The sequence below is a fragment of the Pempheris klunzingeri genome, chromosome 1, assembly GCF_042242105.1.
Source record: "Pempheris klunzingeri isolate RE-2024b chromosome 1, fPemKlu1.hap1, whole genome shotgun sequence".
Classification (NCBI taxonomy): domain Eukaryota; kingdom Metazoa; phylum Chordata; class Actinopteri; order Acropomatiformes; family Pempheridae; genus Pempheris; species Pempheris klunzingeri.
In genome coordinates, this window is record NC_092012.1 from 35,760,743 (window position 1) to 35,779,689 (window position 18,947).

The 18,947-nt window shown below is 47.6% G+C and overlaps 1 protein-coding gene across 1 annotated transcript in view; it reads left to right on the forward strand.

The window, feature by feature from the left end:
* Positions 1-17,598, forward strand: part of fto (FTO alpha-ketoglutarate dependent dioxygenase) — a 112,794-nt gene extending 95,196 nt beyond the window's left edge. Inside the window, exons 9-10 of the mRNA XM_070856444.1 lie at positions 15,585-15,725; positions 16,197-17,598. Of these exons, the coding sequence (XP_070712545.1) occupies positions 15,585-15,725; positions 16,197-16,203 (148 nt within the window). The 3' untranslated portion in view covers positions 16,204-17,598. The remainder of the gene's footprint in view (positions 1-15,584; positions 15,726-16,196) is intronic.
* The last annotated feature ends 1,349 nt before the right edge of the window (positions 17,599-18,947 follow it).

The window sequence follows — 18,947 nt, forward strand, 5'->3', positions numbered from 1 at the left end:
TGTTGTTTAACAGATGTGAATGAAGTCGGCCCTTCAGTGTGTGCGGCACAGCCTCCATGTCCCACTTCACTGAGTGAACAAGCAAACTGTGCCGAGCTAGACCTGAGCCTTTTCAGAGGAGCAGGAGTTAGTGCTTGTCTGTTCCACTACATTAAATCCTGCAGTTGATTCAGTTTTTTTTCTGGACTCATTGTATGTAAAAGGTATCCTCCTATTTTAAATGAACAGATTCTATTCCTGCATGGTTACCGTCTAATGCTGGAGATGCTCTGGTCTCTGTGTTTTATCTTCTCTCTGAAAGCAGAAGTATGAAAGTACATGAGAGCTAGTTCAGTGCCGGCTCCTCCCAGATCACGGACAGCTGCAGTTGACAGTCCCTGTTCATACCTCTGCCTGGTGACACTAATCTCCTCCTGTAGGTGACCTACCTCCTCATTCCCAATCTCTCCTCTCTCTCTGTGTGTGTGTGTGTGTGTGTGTGTGTGTGTGTGTGTGTGTTGTGAGACGGTTGCAGCGTATGTCTCCTCTGCGGTTCCGCTTCGGAGGTCCAGGAACGGTGAGCTTCTCATGGTTGTCACTTTGAGGTGGGGGAGCAATCATTTCCTTGGACAACAGTCCCATCCTCATCCCTGCTTCCCGCCTGCTCGGATTAGTTCCTCTCGCTGAGAAGATTTGCATCCAAAATATTTTCTCCTTATTTATTTTTTCTCTATTTTCCCTGTTTTCTTTCTCTTTACATCATCTACCATCTGTGTTTCTTTTTCTCTGCCCTTCCCTGTTTCCTCCTCCTCGTCTCCCCCCGGACGCTGTAGAGCATTTTATTACAATTGTCAGAAAGAGTAACAATTCTATTGTGGGGTGATTACGACAGGGTGTTTTACCCACAGATCACCAGAGCAATTAAAATCTGTAAATAAGGCTACCCATGATGCCTCAGTCCAAACAATGGTGTCCCGTAGGAAGTGTTTGTTTGAAGGAGAACTGTGGAAGAGAGAGTTTCTCTCTCTTTGACTCTCTCTCTCACTCTCTCTCCCCCATTAATTAGGAGACGCTCCTTCAACCCGACACGGCTGTGTCGATGGGCAGCTTTGCACAATCGCAGTGACACATATTTCAGACACAAGATGAAGTTGTTTACTTTTGTGTAAGACCTCGCATTACGCCGCTGCACTTTGTTTTGCAGCATGGCAAAGATAATGCAGGCCTGCTGTAATTGTGCTAGCTACAGCTGTTAGCGAGAGCGAAGAGAAAGGCCCGTGCCAGCTTCTGTGAAGAGGCAGACAAATAGGCTCACTTATACTGGCACTTATCGGGCCGACGTGCATCCACACCGAGGGTGACACTGGGAGTTTGACTTGACGGAGCAACAGATTTATAGGCCGGGAGGCAGGGAACATCTACTCAGTGGATTTAGTTGGATGTCCTGTTCCAACGCCACTAAAGTCATCTGCAGAAATCTGGCAGCATGCTAACATTAGAGGTATTATTTCTGAGTGCTCTCTGACCGAGGTCCCGTAACTCCCGGTTAGTCTTGGCCTGCCTTTCTTCCAGTCGCTTGGCAGAGAATCACGTCTGTACTCTGGCATAACCAGAGGACAATGCTGCCAGATAACCGAGACAATGCTGCCAGATAATGTCATATTCCTTGAATGAACGGCTTAATTAGGGATCAAGCTAACCACTAGCACAGAGAGCTACTTAAAGTGGGGTTGAGCCTCTTAACCGGGGGTTGCCACTAACTACCTGGCTCACAGCAGTTCATTCAAAGTGATGCAAGCACCACGAACACCTCAACTATTTTTTGTGTTTCTTTTTCTTTGTAGAGACAAAAGGGCTCTTTGTAGTTTCGTGGGAAGACATGTGGAACATGTCATGTATTTGGTGTCAGGATGTGCGCGTACCGCTTCCGCAACCACCCCCACCCCGCTTCATAAATTACTCACGAGTGGAGTTTGGGCAGGTTGGAGCAAAGGAACCAGACAGATAGAAGGAGGGACCGTGGGAGTGTTGCAGCTCGACACAGCTCTGCGATGATGCCAGACTCCGTGGGCCTCACCAGAGGCTGTATGCCTTACCAAGATCCTGTTTACAGTCAGCCAAAGAAGCTGCCAGCCACCCATTTCCATAACGCCGCCTGCGGTCCTCTGTGGAAACTAATTTCTCTCTGCCGGAGATGCACCGTGATGCCGCCTGCTCTGTACCTCTCTCACTTAACATTCTGGGTCTTGTGTTTCTCTCTCTTGTTTCCATTTGTTTTCCTCCAATCTCATCTTTTCATCACTCCTTAGTTGTCTTAGTGTCTTTTTTTCCTCCCTCTACACTCATCTGTTCTTGGCTTGCGTCCAGCTCCAACCATTGAATTCTGTCCTTTTCTTTTAATTCACATCACTGGTTGTTGCCAGTATTCCAGGGACACGTTGCCTCTCAAGGTGTAGCACGCTTGATTAAGTTGTTGGCATAATAACATTATATCCCACCGCAGGCTTCACAAGGTGCACTCAGTATGTAGGTCAGTATAAAAGTAGCATGCATGTAGGTGTGTTTGTGTTTGAACGTTTGGGGCGTCTACCTGTCCAAGACCACAAGGGACGTGTGAGTATTGTAAGTGTGCATGTGTGTATACACGTCTCGACTGAAACGCTTGTGTCATTTCCATGTATGTTCTATATTTGTTAGTGTGCAAATATTAATGCTGTTGTTGTCGTTAGGCCTACTCTGCTTATTTTACATCCATTTCACAGTTTGCTGGCTGTCTTCTTCCGTCCGTGTGCATGTCAGCGTGCCATGTCCACTCTGCTGTGTATTTGTGGTTGTGTCTCTACACATCTCTGCAAGAGGCTGCCATCTTCAGCCTCTCCTCCTGTTCCTCTCTGTCATATGTTTGTGCAGTTTTTTTCTGCTTCAGTCACTTGTGTAGTTGCCATGTTCCTGTGCCTGTACATCAGTGAGCATCTGCTCTTTCAACAAGGTCCCCATGGCCTCAAATGTCAGAGCAAGCAGCTGCCAGACAAGTGCATTGTGCAGCAGGCTTGTGTTTCGCCTCCTCCCAACCCTCCACTTCTTGTTCTGTGATGTTAACTGTGATTGAAAGTAAGTAGGCAGCAGCAACTTGGAGGAGGGGGGGGGGTCTCTGCTTTTTAGAGAATGGGATTCCTGCAGTTTGGAGGACTGCTGGTACTGTTGCTGAGAGCCTGACTCTTCTCCAGGGCTTTGGGTCAGGTGGGGGGAGGTGTTCTGTCGTGCATTAGGTACGGCCTCCTCTGCCCTCTCGTGTGACAATGGGAAGCCATTTGAAGCTTGTCCATATTGAGGTCCATCTACCGTGGGGTGTCAGGGGACAAACAGGGTGTGCATTTATGTCCGTGTGTGTGTGTGTGTGTACATTTGAATGTGCTTGGATAGGCTCTTGTATACCTTTTACCAGTGTGTGGGTCCCCTGCTGCACTTCATGGTATGGATGGCGCTACATGATGTCACAGGACGCCGCCATCACAGCATATGTGGGCTTGTTGTACGCATGTGTGTGTGTGTGTGTGTGTGTGTGTGTGTGTGAGCGTCGCTGCAGGATGGGAGCACTGAGGCAGAAGAGATGGAGGGCAAAGAGACAGGCAGGTACCCCCCAGGAGGGGCCTGGGGGCAGCAGGGCCAGAGGTAGCCCCTCCAGCTCCCCCCCAGCACACACTGCTCTGCTCTCAGACACTTCTATTGATTTGTCCGGCAGATATGGCCACAGGTTAGCTGCTCTGCTAAGTACTGCTCTTTTCACCTCCTGTTGCCTGCAAACAAAGGCTGGACGCAGGCTCCACTTGATGTCAGCTGATGTTGTTTCCTTGACATCTACCTATAGCTTCTCTCCCTGGCACAAAGCATGTGTGAACCATCAGGGGGCACTGTTAGACTCACTGTTGCCCTGTAAACGACCCAACCCAAGCTTGGCATAGCTCTCCGTTGTCTTCTCCCGAGGCAATAGGAAACCATGAGTTCACAGCCATGGCAGGTCTACAAGCTGCGAGAAAAGGCTCTTTGGGTGTCAATCAATCCGCCGCCTTCATGTCACGCTCCCAGGATGTAGAAATTCTGTGTTAAATCAAGCCTGAAGTAGATTAGTCCAAACAGCAGCTTGAAATTGTGCCTGTACTTTGCTATATGTGATCAACATGTGTAGCGAAGTGTAAAGTTTGAATCTGACAGATGTAGATGGAAGCCAAGGCAACTCTTGATCAGCTCAAGACAGTTCATCTCATTGCCAAGCTCTTATGTGATCGGAAATCAGCCGGCAGTACCTGTGCGCGCTGACAGATGGATGAATCAAGTCTTCAAAAGGCCTCATTGGTGACACATTAACATGAGCCGAGCGTCCTGGAGGACTCTGAATTCTGAGCTGTCACAGGTGGCAGATGAGATAAAGCTACTATGCTGCTCTGCTTGTTTCGTAACATAACCCAACTCTGTTGAGAAGAAAACTGGCACAAGCCTGACGTCTATTAAAAAGCAGTTTCTGAGGTTTGAATGGGTGTTGTTGTAGCACGTCTTGTATTGTTAATTAAAACAACGTCCTCTGAGTCATCATCAGCTTTTCATGTGTCCGATGTCAGAACAGGTGTGAAAGTAAAACAATGAACAGTGAAAGAAGGAACACCACAAAGGTGTGGGTGTAATACAACTTCCCACGCTTTAATTGCAAGCTAGCGCGCCCTTACAAGACATTGCAACATACTTTGTCACTGTTAATTAGGAAACTGCAGTGTAGGACGGCGTAACAGCAGCTCGTCATATTGTTTGTTTTTCTTCTTGTACGTAGTTGCATGTCATTTATCATGGCAGAAAGCCAGACTTGTTAGTATATGTTAAACTGGGCCTCTCACAGATGAGGAATGGAGGCTATTACCAGCGATGGCAGCCATAAGAAACAAATGCTTTCCAGGCTGAGGGCTGCCTCAAACATCTGACTGACTGGAGCAGGCAACCTAAAGGATACCTAAAGGTATCCAAAGGCCCTGTTTCAGACTTTAACTTCTGTTGCATTGCAGTGACACATTTCACTACTCTAAGTCCAGGAAATGGACGAGTGCCACACATTCACCACTGTCTGTCTGTCTGTCTGTCTGTCTGTCTGTCTAACTATTTACCAGGGACAGTGCACATCAATCCAAATAATCAACATTTCAGTTTGAGCTGCAAGCCCACCTAAGACCTTCGAGATGAGACGAGCATCTGCAAAATGTTTTACACTGTTAAAACTAAATGAAAACTAAAACTATTAAAACTGTATGACGATGGTGAAACAGGAACTCTGTTGGTCTCAGGGTTGACTTGTGCTTCACATGCTCATGTGTATTAAGGCAGACCGGTGGTCTCACGTTTGCTATAAATGGTCATTTAAATCGACACAGTCAGTGTCAGAGAGTGTAGGTGCAGGTGCATCTGTCACAGTAATCAGAAACAAACCAACAAACAAGCTGAATAAAAGGAAAGAAGAACTGCAGTCGCAAGTTAAAAATAACCAACAGGGATACGAGAGATAAACATGTACAGTTTGAGTTATTGGCAAACGCTGAGAAGCAACATTCAGCCTTGTGTGACCGTTTTTATGAAGCATTATTTTCTTTACCAGCTGTACAGAGATTGATTGATTGATTTATCTGCGGTAAGCTGAGGTGTTGCCAACAGCATAATTAAATATGAAAGATGCCTTCGGCTTGCACAAAGAACTCCTGATACATCTCAAGCTTCCACCCCTCACCGGGCTCCTGTTTTGCTAGCTGTTTTGCTAGCTACCAGTACCACTTACCTGCAACATGAACAGGGAGGACAGGGACTAATTGCAGGGACAAATGTTCCCGACTGCGGGGTTTGCAGTTGTCTGGGCCTGGTCCAGGCCCTGTTTATCTCAACCTCTGTTGGCAGTCATACACACACCACACACGCTATGCTCTGATTTAACCAGAGGCAAAGCCCCCACCAGCCCCCACTCCCTCTCATCAAAGATTCATAAAGGCAAGGTTCTCAATGATTTTCTGTCTCTACCCGTATTCACAGCTTGTTGTCCTCACCCTCCCTGTCTCCTGCCACTCAGGCAGCGGAAGTCAGGCGGAATTACGGCTGAAGTGGCCGCTGGCTCCCTGTGTGTGTGTGTGTGTGTGTGTGTGTGTGTGTGTGTGTGTGTGTGTGTGTGTGTGTGTGTGTGTGGAGGTTAGGTGTATGGAGACACGGGGTTAGGATATGGGCAGTAGGGCAAGGGGACAAATGGACAGTGACATGTTGATGTAGTACTAAAAATGTGAGGAGCCCCCCCATGCCGAGTTGGTCCCCGCCCGCTCCCCTCTTCCCCTCATGCTCTCCTTCCGCTGTTCTTTGTCTTCCGCCCCAACCCCTGAGCCCTGTGCGTCGTGGCAGCTTCCACGCTGGATCTAAAACTAGCTCACTGAGAGCCCCAGTCACCAGGCCCAGGGCACACCATCTGTAGCCCTCGGAGTCCTTCCGTGTCTGTGTATGTGTATGTATGTGTGTGACTATGCAAGTGTGTGTTCACCTCCTTATTTATGTGTGTGTGTGTGTGTGTGTGTGAACGAGCTCAAACCACCGTGCCTCAGCCTGTTAGTCTTGCTACTTACCGGGCTTAGCCAGATGAGGGCCACTCAGCCCGGATCTAATTCCTTCGACTCTGGCAGCACTTCACTCCTGGCTCTTTTTGCCTCTCAAGTGTGCATCTGTGACCTTGGCTGACATCGGAGGGGGTTAAACTGTGGACTTGGAGATGTGGCCACAGCGATTGAGTGGTAAGCTAGTTTTTGGATCAGAGCTTTCACACAGCCATCTGGGCTTCTACGGGGCTCAGGAAGAGGTTATCCCTCTCTTACTCCCCACAGCTGACCCTGGATCAGCAGAAGGGCAGAGACTTTAGGAAGAAGCATCCTCGCCGGGATAGGTAGCGCAGAGCGGGGGTGTTTGCCGAGAGGAAATTAAAAGAGGAAACTAATGAAGAGAGTTGATCTGTGTTACCACTTCAGTTGTAATCCCTCTGTTTTTGTTGTGCCAAGCTCTGTGTGTAGCTTTTGTCTTATTGCTGTGCAAACAAGCTAAGCCTGTGTCACTTTTTTTTTGACTCACATCAGTATCAATATGAGCAACGCCTGTGCCGCTATAGACAAAGGGTTGGGCTCTGTGAAGCACAGTCCTGGAGCATGCTGCTGTTGCCTTATTATTTCATCAAGTCTTTATATTGTCACTACAAACACGGCACCATTAAGTACCTGTTAGACCACAAACAGCTTTTTAAACACCCAGACAACTTTCAATGAGTTATTTGGGTTCACACCTACACAAACACACGCACCAACTCATCTTCTTAGACAGGTACATATGTGCTCACACACACACCCACACACACCCACACACGCCATTATACAGCGTTCCCTGGCTCGCTGTGTGCACTCCTTGTATCCTGTTTGGTGCAGCGCCTCAGGGCCTAGCCTGGCTGCTCTTCCAAACAAATTGCTGGCTGTTCACAGCGTTTTAAACGCCGAGGCCCTTTAATTACACTATTTACTTAATAGGGTGAAACAAAACTCGTGTTCACGCAGCAGGAGCACCAGGTGATGCAGAAGTTCAAACACCTGGCGGAAAGCACTCCGCTGGCACTGACGCACGGATACATGTGTACGCATGACTGCACGTACACTCACTTTACTGCACTGCAAGTACTGCAGGCCGGTCTCAGGCTGGGGTGAGAAGCTTCACTGAGGCTGGGACTTTTTCTTTGTTTACTGGAAGCAAAAAAAACCCAAATGCATCTGGGAAAGTGCAACTCATGCGTTACGGTATACCCAGCCGTACGTTTTCAGAATGAGTCCATCTGAATGTACTGTAAACAGTGAGTGAGTAATGGCAGTTTTAGTTGTTGACTTCTGTGGGAATGAGCACATCTTCCACTGTGAGCCACTCCTTTCTGTCCATTCAAAGGCCAATTAACTGCGATTAGACTAAACGTTCTGTCAAAAAACAATCATGGCGCTCGGCCCATTAGACTCCAGGTGGTGACCTGTCAAAAGAGTATCCTCCAGTGCATGCTGGGATATCTATCTGAGAATTACTATCAGTTATATTAATGTTTCTTCTCATTAAACTGTGTCAGATTTAGTGTTTTCTAGCATGCACATGGAGGTTTTTCACATTGTTATTTACATCTTTTCATTTTCATAATCAAACAGAAATGTGTTGATTGATAAGCGATCAAATGTTTTTACTTTCCTTGTTACTTGTTTTTACAAGAATGTCAGTGATGTTGGCGCCCACGCCTGGACCTGTCCTCTAAGATTTACGACCGTTTCAGCAGGGCGTGTTTACACTCACTGGTGTTCTGTGCCTAGTGTGTCAACAGTGAGGTGGCATTTTGTTTGTAAAATCTCATGTTTATTCAAAGAACAGCACCTGCTCCTGACGGCCTGATTGTTTAGAGGGGACAAGAAATTCAGTGTCTCTTCCGGGTTTTTTAAAAGCAATTTAATATGCATTCTTCTGAAACCCAATATCTGTTGTGCAACAGTTTAAAGCTTCTATCTCACAGTTTAACTTTACACAAAGGCTTCAGAACTTAACACCGCCTCCCCCGGAGCTACAGGGATGAGTTGTAACCAGGCAATTGAAGCTACAATAGGCTATAATTAGCGGGGCCAGCTTGACCCCGCCATTGTCACCTGAAGACAGGTGGGAATTGTGCCCGCGCTGGATCGACCTTATCATGTGACTGGGGTCAGGTGTCGTCCAATAGCTCGGCTGTATAGCCGTTGAGGCGAGCCTCATCCATCACCAGCTTTATTGCACCATTCAGATGATGCCCACAAGGCACTGACGCTTGGCCAGGAGGGAGGGGGGCGTGTGGTGGGGGGACGGGAAGAGGGTTAAAAATGATCGTTTTACAAGAGCACTCTCCCAACAAGTTTTCACAGCAACGGTGTGCCCTGGAAAACTAAGAGTTAGTGCTCCCCACGCCACAGTAACCCTCTTCCTGATTCCCTAACAGCAGATTTACAGCCTCCGAACGCCGAGCTGTGAGAAAGTGCAATCACTCGCAGGCTTGTAACCTCGTTACCCTCGTCATCAAGTCCTCTTATTGCTCCGCTTTCTCTCCTGGGCTTTATAAATAAACAGCGTCATCAGGAAAGACTTCAGTGTCTCTTCAGAACCAACTCTAATTAGTTTTTCGTGAACATATCACCATGTTTCACTGCGGTGTTCTGCCACGTGTGGGACGATGATGGAGAGGCTCGTTTTGCCCCCGTCCCTGCTGAGCGCTGTCCTGTGGGTGTTGCTGGCAGGGCCCAGAGTAAACGTTTGTTTTTGGGTTTTCCTTCAAGCCAGCCGCTTGTGCTGAACTAGCCTGTAGCCTGGCACAGGTGGTTGGAGGCCAGAAGCCACAGCCACCCTCATTCCTCCCCAGTCAGCCTACAGCACACACACTCATGCTCCCTCACTCTCTCTGACTCTTTCTTCCTCACACACACACACACACACACACACACACAGATCCTGAGCCTTAGGGGGTGATCTGTCTCTCCACCTCTTGTCGGAAGAGTAAACGGCCAGGAGGGCCCTATCTGTTTGTCCTTTTCCTGCCTCTTTTTTTATTAGAAGCTGATTGCATTTGAACAATACTTGTCTGCTCGTAAATTTTGCGCCTGTGTTGACATTAGGCCACATTCCATCCCGTAGCCTGAGGAGGAGAAGGAGCAGGCCGGGGTGTTCGGTAATTTGTTACGCTGTTAAGCACCTAATGGACGTCCACCTGGTTTTTGAGAGCAGTAGCTGTAGTTCAGGGGCTCGCCTCCTTTGCACTTCCAGACTGCAATAGTGTTTTATTGCCTCCAATTATGAAGGCTATTTAGAGGCTACCTAGCTTTGTGTGTGTTTTTCTGTTACATCTGGTTCACCCTGCTCTAGACGGGGCAGCCAGCCAGGCCACATCAAACAGTCAGGGTGTGAAGCACCAGGGGCTGTGCAGGTACGGTGCAGAACGTTCCCAGTCTCAGCCGTGGGCTCCAGCTAACTCTGCGTACAGTACACGGACCTGGTGCAAACTCTGGGTCTGGCTGGAGATGCCAGTAATGAGCCTTATTTGTTTCATGTGGTTTAATGAGCAGCCCAGACTGCAGCTGGCAGGAGGGACACCTCACAGGGTCTGAGGAAGGGGCTGCCCCACCCAAAGGTCCCCCTGCTTCTCAGCACAATCATTGTTCCCAGCAGCAGTGGAGCCGTGGTGGCACGTGGGGTAGAGTGCTGAAAGCACCACGCAGCACCCACCTCGTCGCCTCCTGCCGCCCACCCCCCCTCCACCACCCCCCACCCCTTGGTAATGCATTTTTGTGTGGTTTCACCAACCGTTAATTAAAGGGGAAAAGAGTGCATCAGATGTTAGTTTTATTAGCCCAGGCTCCTTAGAGGGAATCAAAATGAAAGGAACATATGTCACGCATTTGATGACCCCCCCCCCCTTCTCTCTGTTTCTCTCTCCACAATTGCCCACCTCACATACCCACAAAGTGTACAGTCAGCAGCTGTTTGCAGACACAATAGCGTTTGATTGATCCTGAGGAAACGGTTAAGACGTGGCCCTGCCCACGCTCTCTGGCTGGCTGGCTCACATTCGGCACCACTTTACAGTTAACACTGAATGTGGCAGTGATTGGGATAATGGGAGCTGAGGATGGTGGGTGGGGATCTGAGGCTCTGCTCGGGCTCTAATGAGGACAGCCCAGAGAGTTCACAGGACCTCTGCAGACTTGGGTGGTAGTGGGTGAGCGGCACAGGTCGGGCCTTACTCTCAGTGTCTCGATATCTTACATAACACGGTGGAAGGATAGGCGTGTAGAGAAGTGCCATGTGTCTGTCTCTCGCTCGCCCACCGTATAACTGCAGGACGTACAAAGACAGATGTGCTCGATCGCTCATTTCTTACACAACACTGCACAGATACCGAATGTACATGGATAATATACTTCTTTCTGTCTTCTCTCTCCCTGGGACGTGACTGCGTGCCTCACCTTCAGGGACAGGCTGATTTATGAGACACATGCCTGTTTTTTCATGACTTGTTTGATTGCATTCTCAGCTAGCGGGTACTCAGGTTGCCAAGACCATAAAAATTCACACCTGCACGGGATTGCTAGAGAGTAAAGTGAAGCCGAGGCAGAGTACGAGGCAGCAGGTGATCTGAGGTATTTTGCCTCCCTTGATCAACACAGGCACATAATCCAGATCAAAATTGACACGGGTGATTGATTGATGTTCTGCGTCACTTCACACAAGCTTCAGTGTTTGGTCTGGTGTAGCTGATGTGTGGGGCACGGCACATATTTTGGGAGTGATTCTCAATGCGTTCCCCGTGTTCATGTAGTAAACAAGATGTGTGCTCAGTGAAAGCGTTATCTTAGCGAAGAGCGATGTGCTAAACATTCAGTTCCTGCTCCGTTGTTGATCCGTGTGTTTGTCTTAATCAGTGCAGCCATGTATTCTTCTTTTATTGCTGTTTGATTGTACTGAATACACCTCAGCACCACTGAAAACCAGGGTCCCCCCCTGAAACCCCACATGAATGAATGAATGAATTCAGGTAGTCATAGCAACAAATACTTGATCCACTGAAGTTTTACTCTGAGAGTCGTTCCTTTATATTACCTTTTAATACTTCAGTGGATTGTTTTACTGGACTGGGTTTGATACAGTGCCGTCAAACCCCAGCCCCCACACTGCTGTTGTTTAAAGTACTATGGCGATGTCTCACACCGGACACGTTTTTCACACGGATGCTCAAACACACAGTTGATGAGATGTCTGAGCCTCTCAGAAAGCTTTCCGCCCGCCCCTGTCCTGAGAGGATGTCCTGAGTGGAGCAGCCGAAGCTGCCCGGTCCCACGAGGTTACAAATGACCTCCTGTAGCAATAATGCAATAAGCCTTGTCTCCTATCTACCTTCTCGGGGTTCTTTTTCACTTGGCCTGACACTATTGTGCATTTATCAGTGTAATTGCAAGAGTTGGAAGCACTGATGTTGTCTATTAGGCGGATTTCCATCCTGTTAAGAGCAGAGGGCCTTTTAATGTATGGCCCTGCTTGAGTGTACTGCTACACAATTACACAGCGGCCAGAGATTGAGTGGGCTGATGATGCTGATGGTGGTGATGGTGGTGACGGTGGAGATGGTGGAGATGACGGTGAAGATATCGCACCACCCTGCACTCCTCTAACAAGCCTTTCAGAGAGAGAGACTAAGAGTGAAACAACAAAGTGATACCGAGGTTAATCATTTTATTTACTCGTTTTTCTCCCTCTCTTTCTCCTCCCTCTCTCTTTCCTTTCTTTAACCGAGTGATGGAGCCCGGACCATGGAGCGGGGGGGCGGGGCGGGGCGGGGGGGGGTGAGGATCGATGGGGAGCGCATTACAGTAAAACGTATTGATTAGGAGACCTGCGAGCAGTGTGTTGGAGATGGTGGAATGATGCAATGCTTAAAGGAATTTATCCTTTGACTTTTACATTAACCTTTTATTGACTGCTTTGCCTGTCCATAATTAACACTCACTTTAGCTAAAGTGGTTAGTTTGAGCGCAAAGGGGGCTCCGGCCCTTATTGCAGCGAGGGCTGTGCAGCTCCCGCCCCAGCCGCAGTTCAAGTGCACTGCGCAGTGTGGAGGGAAAGGCCTCTGTGGAATAGAGGCGATAGAATCCTAGATACCTTTCACATTAGCATACCATTTGAGCAGGGGCCTGCCAGGCTATAAGGTTTCAGGGCAAATTGAAATGAGTGATTGTGTTGCCAATCTCTCTTGACCGAGCGCCAGATGGGATAGTTAGGCCCATATCTGTCTGGGGTTAATCCATTGGAACAGCCTGGACTCACAAACACATTCTCTTTCTCCTCAGCCCCTCACACACACTCACACACACACACACACACACACACCTCTTTGTCTTTGACCTTAACTTTAAGGTGGACTATTCTGCCATGGGAAAGTCTTTTGGTGAGCCTTGTTTGTACCCCACTGTGGCTTACACTGAATTTCTAGCAAGAGCCCAGGAGAGCTTAAGGCACCTCGCTTGATATTGACTTTTTTGTTTGGTTCCATTTTAGCAGTCAGGGGACGGCTCTCTGTGAACAGTGCTAGATTGTGTAAACGTGTGTGCTGAATTACCGACACTATATCTTTATCTTTGATAGTCTTCCAGTCTTGATATCTTTTATATCTCTGGTAGACCAGGACCCTTCTATTTGCAAGCTAATGTTGCAAGATCCCTTGTCAGATAAATGCAGCAGCTCTGTTGGAGGCGGCGGGTCAGGTTTTTATGCCATGTAGTCTTTCAGTATGAGTCAGGGCAGCAGGAAAGAGGTGAGTGTTTTCTCTCACTGCTCTACTGCATGAATACTTAATCAGACCAAATCAAAGGCCTGGGTTCCCTTGGCCTATGGTGTCCTCAAGCTGATGTCAGCAGAACCACACTGCAACTGTGTGTGTGTGTGTGTGTGTGTGCTGTCTGGGTCAGTTTGCTCTCTCGCTTTCTCTCTTGCTCACTCTGTAGATATGTATGCCAGCCATGTCCTCCTCCTCCTCCTCCTCCTCTGAAGTGGCGCTTCCTTTAATTCGCACCCTAAATAAATGATGAGAACATTTAAACACACGGCTCGTCACAAAGCCCCAAGGTCGCCTAATCGTATTATTTATGAAGTGATGTGCTACATAATGGTACTTAGTGCATGTTAACAGATGCTATTATCAGGCCCTGATCCAGAGCGCAGAAGATATATTGGAACAGTGGATGTTAATGCTGCTTCTCACCACCGTAATGCAGCAGCTCTTTAAAGGGCTAACCACACCAAAATGCAGCACTTAGGCCCAGAGCCAGTCGAACATTAAGTGGCTCTGTTGAAAATATATAACCACAAATTGTGGCAGCCCCCGGCTGTCCCCTGACAACTTTAACATCCCCTCATCTCATCCATAACCGACCCCCATATCCTTCTCCTCAGCGCTTTATGTCCTCTCCATCCTTTCCTGTAGTCGCTGGCCACAAGGTGGTGGTGCTTGTGTGTGTGTGTGTGTGTGTGTGTGTGTGTGTGAGGGGGTTGTTTGAGGTTTTTTAGGTGTGGATGGGGTGAAGGGATATGATCGCACAGGCCCTGGCATAATGACTGAGGAGGGAGTATAACTGGCCTTGTGGCTCTAGAAAGAAATTCTTAGGCCACGACTCACAAGCACAAACACCCACACACACACACACACAGACACTACACACACAACATACAAATGCTCTCCTCCACCCCTCCCTCATGCACCTCCAGGTCAGGGGTCACTCTCATCTGTCAAGAGGCGGAGGGGGGGCAGATTTACAATGACAGCAGAGAGCAACAGCAAGTCACCACAGTAAATATTTACACTGGTCTGACAAAAGATGTGGCGAAAGGGTTCCAAACAGTGTAGAAATTACAACCCAGCCCAGATTATTAATCATGTAAAAATCACACGGTGACATGAGAAGGCTGGATTTCTCACTGCTCCGTCATGATTCAACAGCAGAGAGTGATGTCGTGGTGGAGGCATCCTGCTGTGTGTGCCTGCATGTGTGGAAGATGAATGGGGCTTGAATCGTGATACATGATATCATGGTTTCTCATCAGCTTGATACTGTTGCTGCCATTTACGGGTTGAGAAACACTTGCCTCATGCATCACTTTCTCCCACTCTCTCTGCTCCATTTAGCTCACTGAGCCGAAGGTTTTAAAACCGACACGGCACAGAGAGGAAGAGCAATGTCATTAGCAGTATGTAGGGGAAAGAAACTTTCCTCTGAAGCATTTGTACAGAGAAGTTAAAATGTACCTCAGACACACCCACTGTCTCACATCCTGGAGCTGCTAACTGGGCCCAGTGCTATTAGGAGTCATAAAAAGGAGACGAAACAAACAAGCCCACTGCCTCCTGGTCAAACACACACAGCAGATGAGCTAAAGAGCTACTAAAGGGAATTTTTAAACCTGCTTTTACATACTGTGGGTTTAAAGTAGTGAAGAAGGACCAAAGGTTTTTGGATTGGTCCAGTAAATCACCTGCAGTGGGACAACTGCACCTGATCACAGTAGGTCCACTAAAAGACCCTGTTTGATCCACTGACAGTGCTCAGAGTGTTATTCTAAGTGTGTGACAGCATCATGGAAAGGATCCCTACAGAGAGAGACCTGGAAGATCCTTTTGGTTTAACCACAAACAGCACACACACCAGACTACATTCACTAAAACAGGGATTTTAGAGCTGCTGCTCTGCTGCTGCTGCCTCGAATACTTAGTTAGTTACTTTGATGTTTTAAAGAGTTGGTTCTGCTCCAACACATTATTTGTGTAGCACACACACACACACACACACACACACACACACACACACACACACATCACTGGCCAAACAACCTGACATGTCTAATAGAGAAAGGCAGCAGCGACCTGAGACGCGTGCCCTAACGCTGATGAGTGTCTACCGGTTGGTTTTGATGGGAGGGAGGAGTTAATGGGTGGACTTGTTTCCTGTGTCCTGTCGCCTCAGGTGCCACTCAAGTCTGGCCCAGACGTTACCCCCTGAGGAGGCCCCGGTGGACCGGCCCTTCTGGGGCGTGGATGACCCCAGCATGCCGCTGCCCTTTGATCTGGCCGACATCATCAGCAGAGTGGAGTCGCTGCTCTGGAGGTGGACATTTGCTTATGTACACGTTGTTTCCAGGAAGTGAACTTTATTCTCACATAAACTCACACAGACACATGAATACTGATTTTACTGGTTACAGAAGAGGAGTCAAAGAGGACTTGTGGACCGCAAAGCTGCCCCAAGGCTTAGCGAGCTAAATGACCACTGAGGCCCCTGTGGGCCCCAAAACCACCTGACAAAGAAATGAATAGATTACTGCTGAGGATTTGGTCAACCACACTTTCATTTCTGTATCGGTTTCTCAGAGCACACACACACACACACACACACACTCGCTTCAGTGTCAGCCCATAATTACAGTGTGTGCTGTGAACGGCTAATTACATATACAAGGTAAAATGAGCTTTTCCATCTATATCAAGTCCCGATGAGTCCACAGGAGGCCTTAGTTCCTAACATCTGATTAAAATGCACCGACAAAGACACGTTTTAACCTTTTTCTTCTTCCAACAGGATGTGAAGGATGGAAAGAGGAAGTGAGGAAAAAAGACAAGACAAAAACCCACCAGCTTCTCTGAATGGCCCCCGCTTCATCTGAGGGGGCAGAACACTGAAGGAACCTCCGTTGTGATCCCACATAGATTGATTTCCTCTTCATCGGGGGGCATCTACATCTCCCCCTACTCCACCCTCCGCTGCCCCGGCTGACCCTGGGAGGAAAGCAGACCCCCCCACAATAGAACCAGAATAGTGCTTCAGTAACATGCTAACAACGCGAGCTTAGCAACGAGCTAGTAATGTCACAACGGTCTAACGAAACATAAGTGGAACCTGCATTTCAGTGTTAGCAGACATTGTGTAACTATTTATTATTTTAGTGTATTCTGTTACTTAATCTCATGTAACCTAGACATGCTTTTATCAGTGGATTGACTCATTCTCAGTAGTCACAGTACAGTACATACATATATGCTTTCTATTCGTCACACAGTGTTATGATACAGTATAGAAAAAAAAAACCCGACTTTGCTCACATGGTATTGCATTCCTCACTTGTGTATAGTCATCCCTTTTATTGTGTTCGACGGTGGATTGAGACCAAAGAAAGATTATGATTGGGTGGTCCTGAATGTCCCCCAGCGGAGAGCACCAAGAATGTGTTGCTTGACGGCGCCGTGGTGTGTTTGTGTGTGTGTGTGTGTGTGCACATTTAGACATGTGAATATACATGTGAGCACATTCATTCTCCCACATGTCTACCATGAAGGAGCGCGTGTGTGTGTGTGTGTGTGTGTGATAGTGTGTGTGTGTGTGTGATAGTGTGTGTGAGCCTGTGGGCAGCCTGCCAGTTGTTTGTTCTTGCAGATATGCATATGGAGAAACAGAAACAGTGCTACATGAAAGGCTGCACTGATAGAATGACCCGGAACACAACCGCCGTTTCTCATAATTACAGCTGTTCAATCGCTTTTAATTACTCTTAAAGTGTGTAGAGCACCACATTCCCCTGTAATGCTGCAGGCCATCCGAGAGAGCGAGAGAAAGATCCGGCGCTTCTGTCAAAATCCACTTTCAAAACAGCTAAGAAGGGTGGAAAAGGGGGCCGACGTCAAAGCAGTGTAGCAGCCCTCCTCGTTTGATTCCTTTCTCTATCTAGTTCATGATGAAGTAGAAATGCTGTTTACTATTAAAAATGCAGAATGCACTCCTTTTTTTACTTCAGAAGTTTTTTCCAAGATGTTAATGGTTGCCAAACGCTGTTCTTCTTGCTTCTTCTTTTGCTGCGCCTCTGTTGTTTGTTGTTGTCAGAGAGATTTGTCTGTAGATCGGCAGTAGCGTTGACTTGTTTGAATCACTCTGTGCTCCCTGCGCCACAGCTTGTCTGTCTGAAGCAATAGGAATGGCAGTAAATAAAAAAAACAGTGTTTTATCCGATGACCTGCGTCCTTTTCTTCTTCGTGTGTGCTTTTGTCCATTAGGTTCCTTTTAAATTGCTGCTGGATAACACTCATCTGACAGGTGCAAACATGTCCTCACACACGTGTGTGTGTGTGTGTGTGTGTGTTTGAATGTTGATCTCTCATCTCTCTCTTCATGTGTTTCAGACCTTAAACTTCATCAACCACACAAGGTGAAGGTGAGTCTTCCTCAAAACAAATAGACCAGTAAAGACGAAGACGCCTCATTTCGCTCACTGGCAGGAAAACTGGCCCTCAACATGCACAGCAGGCCGTCAAACACTTCCTAATGTTGCCGTGAAGCTGCTGAAGCTGCTGAAGGCTCAGGTTAACTCTATCAGGATTAATCACAGTGTCAGTCGTAGCTATTTATATTGAACCTTTAGAAGTAAATACAGTCCTGCATCATTCCTGCATCACGGTAACAATCATGATGTCATGATGCTGCCTGTCAAGTCTGCAGGAGTAGACGAGCAGGTTTCCCGTCACAAACTATTGACCTCAAACTACTTTCATCCAGTTCAAATCTAGTTTGAATGCGACCATTTCAAATCCTTGAAGGAAAAAAAATCAATCAATCAATAATATTCTATGGACCAAGTATGGTAATCATCAACAACGCTGCATCATTCCAGGGCTTTTATTGAACCGGTCGGGGCCTGTTGTGTTAGCGGGTGTTTCATTGAATCTTTAGCCATGTAACAGCGAGGAAGATGTCAGCGTGTCCGTCAGTCAGTGCCATCAGACGTACAGACACTCATGACCCCCTGAGGATCTGTAATCTGTACATTTGGTGATCGATCTGGTGATTGTGGCATTCCCATCAGCCTCAGCTGTACTGTGTGCTCGCTGGTACTTAGTGAAAAAAGCCTGCTAACATGCTAAGCTAAGCATCAGATGGTTATTACTACACCTGCTTAGCATCAGTGTGTTTTCTTGTTGTACGTATGTTAGCATGCTGATGTTAGCGTTTGGCTAAGAAGAGGAAAAAAATGTCTGACGCCACAGAAACCTGTTGAACTGCAGACGTGCATGTGATAGTTTTGATCTCTGGAGCCTATAAAAAGGACATTAAAGACCTTTAAATACACAGAGTACACACACATCTGCTGTGTTCTCACTGAGGAGGTCTTGTTTTTTCTGACCGGCTGCTTCTGGCTTGGTGTTTTCTCTGAGCTTCAAAGGCAGCGGCTGGATTAGCAGAGCAAACAGCTCCTCTGACAGACTGATTGATGAACTGATTGATTGAGTGATGTCACCCCAGTGATGAAGTGATGGCTAATGTTCTGTATGTGTCTCCAAAAGC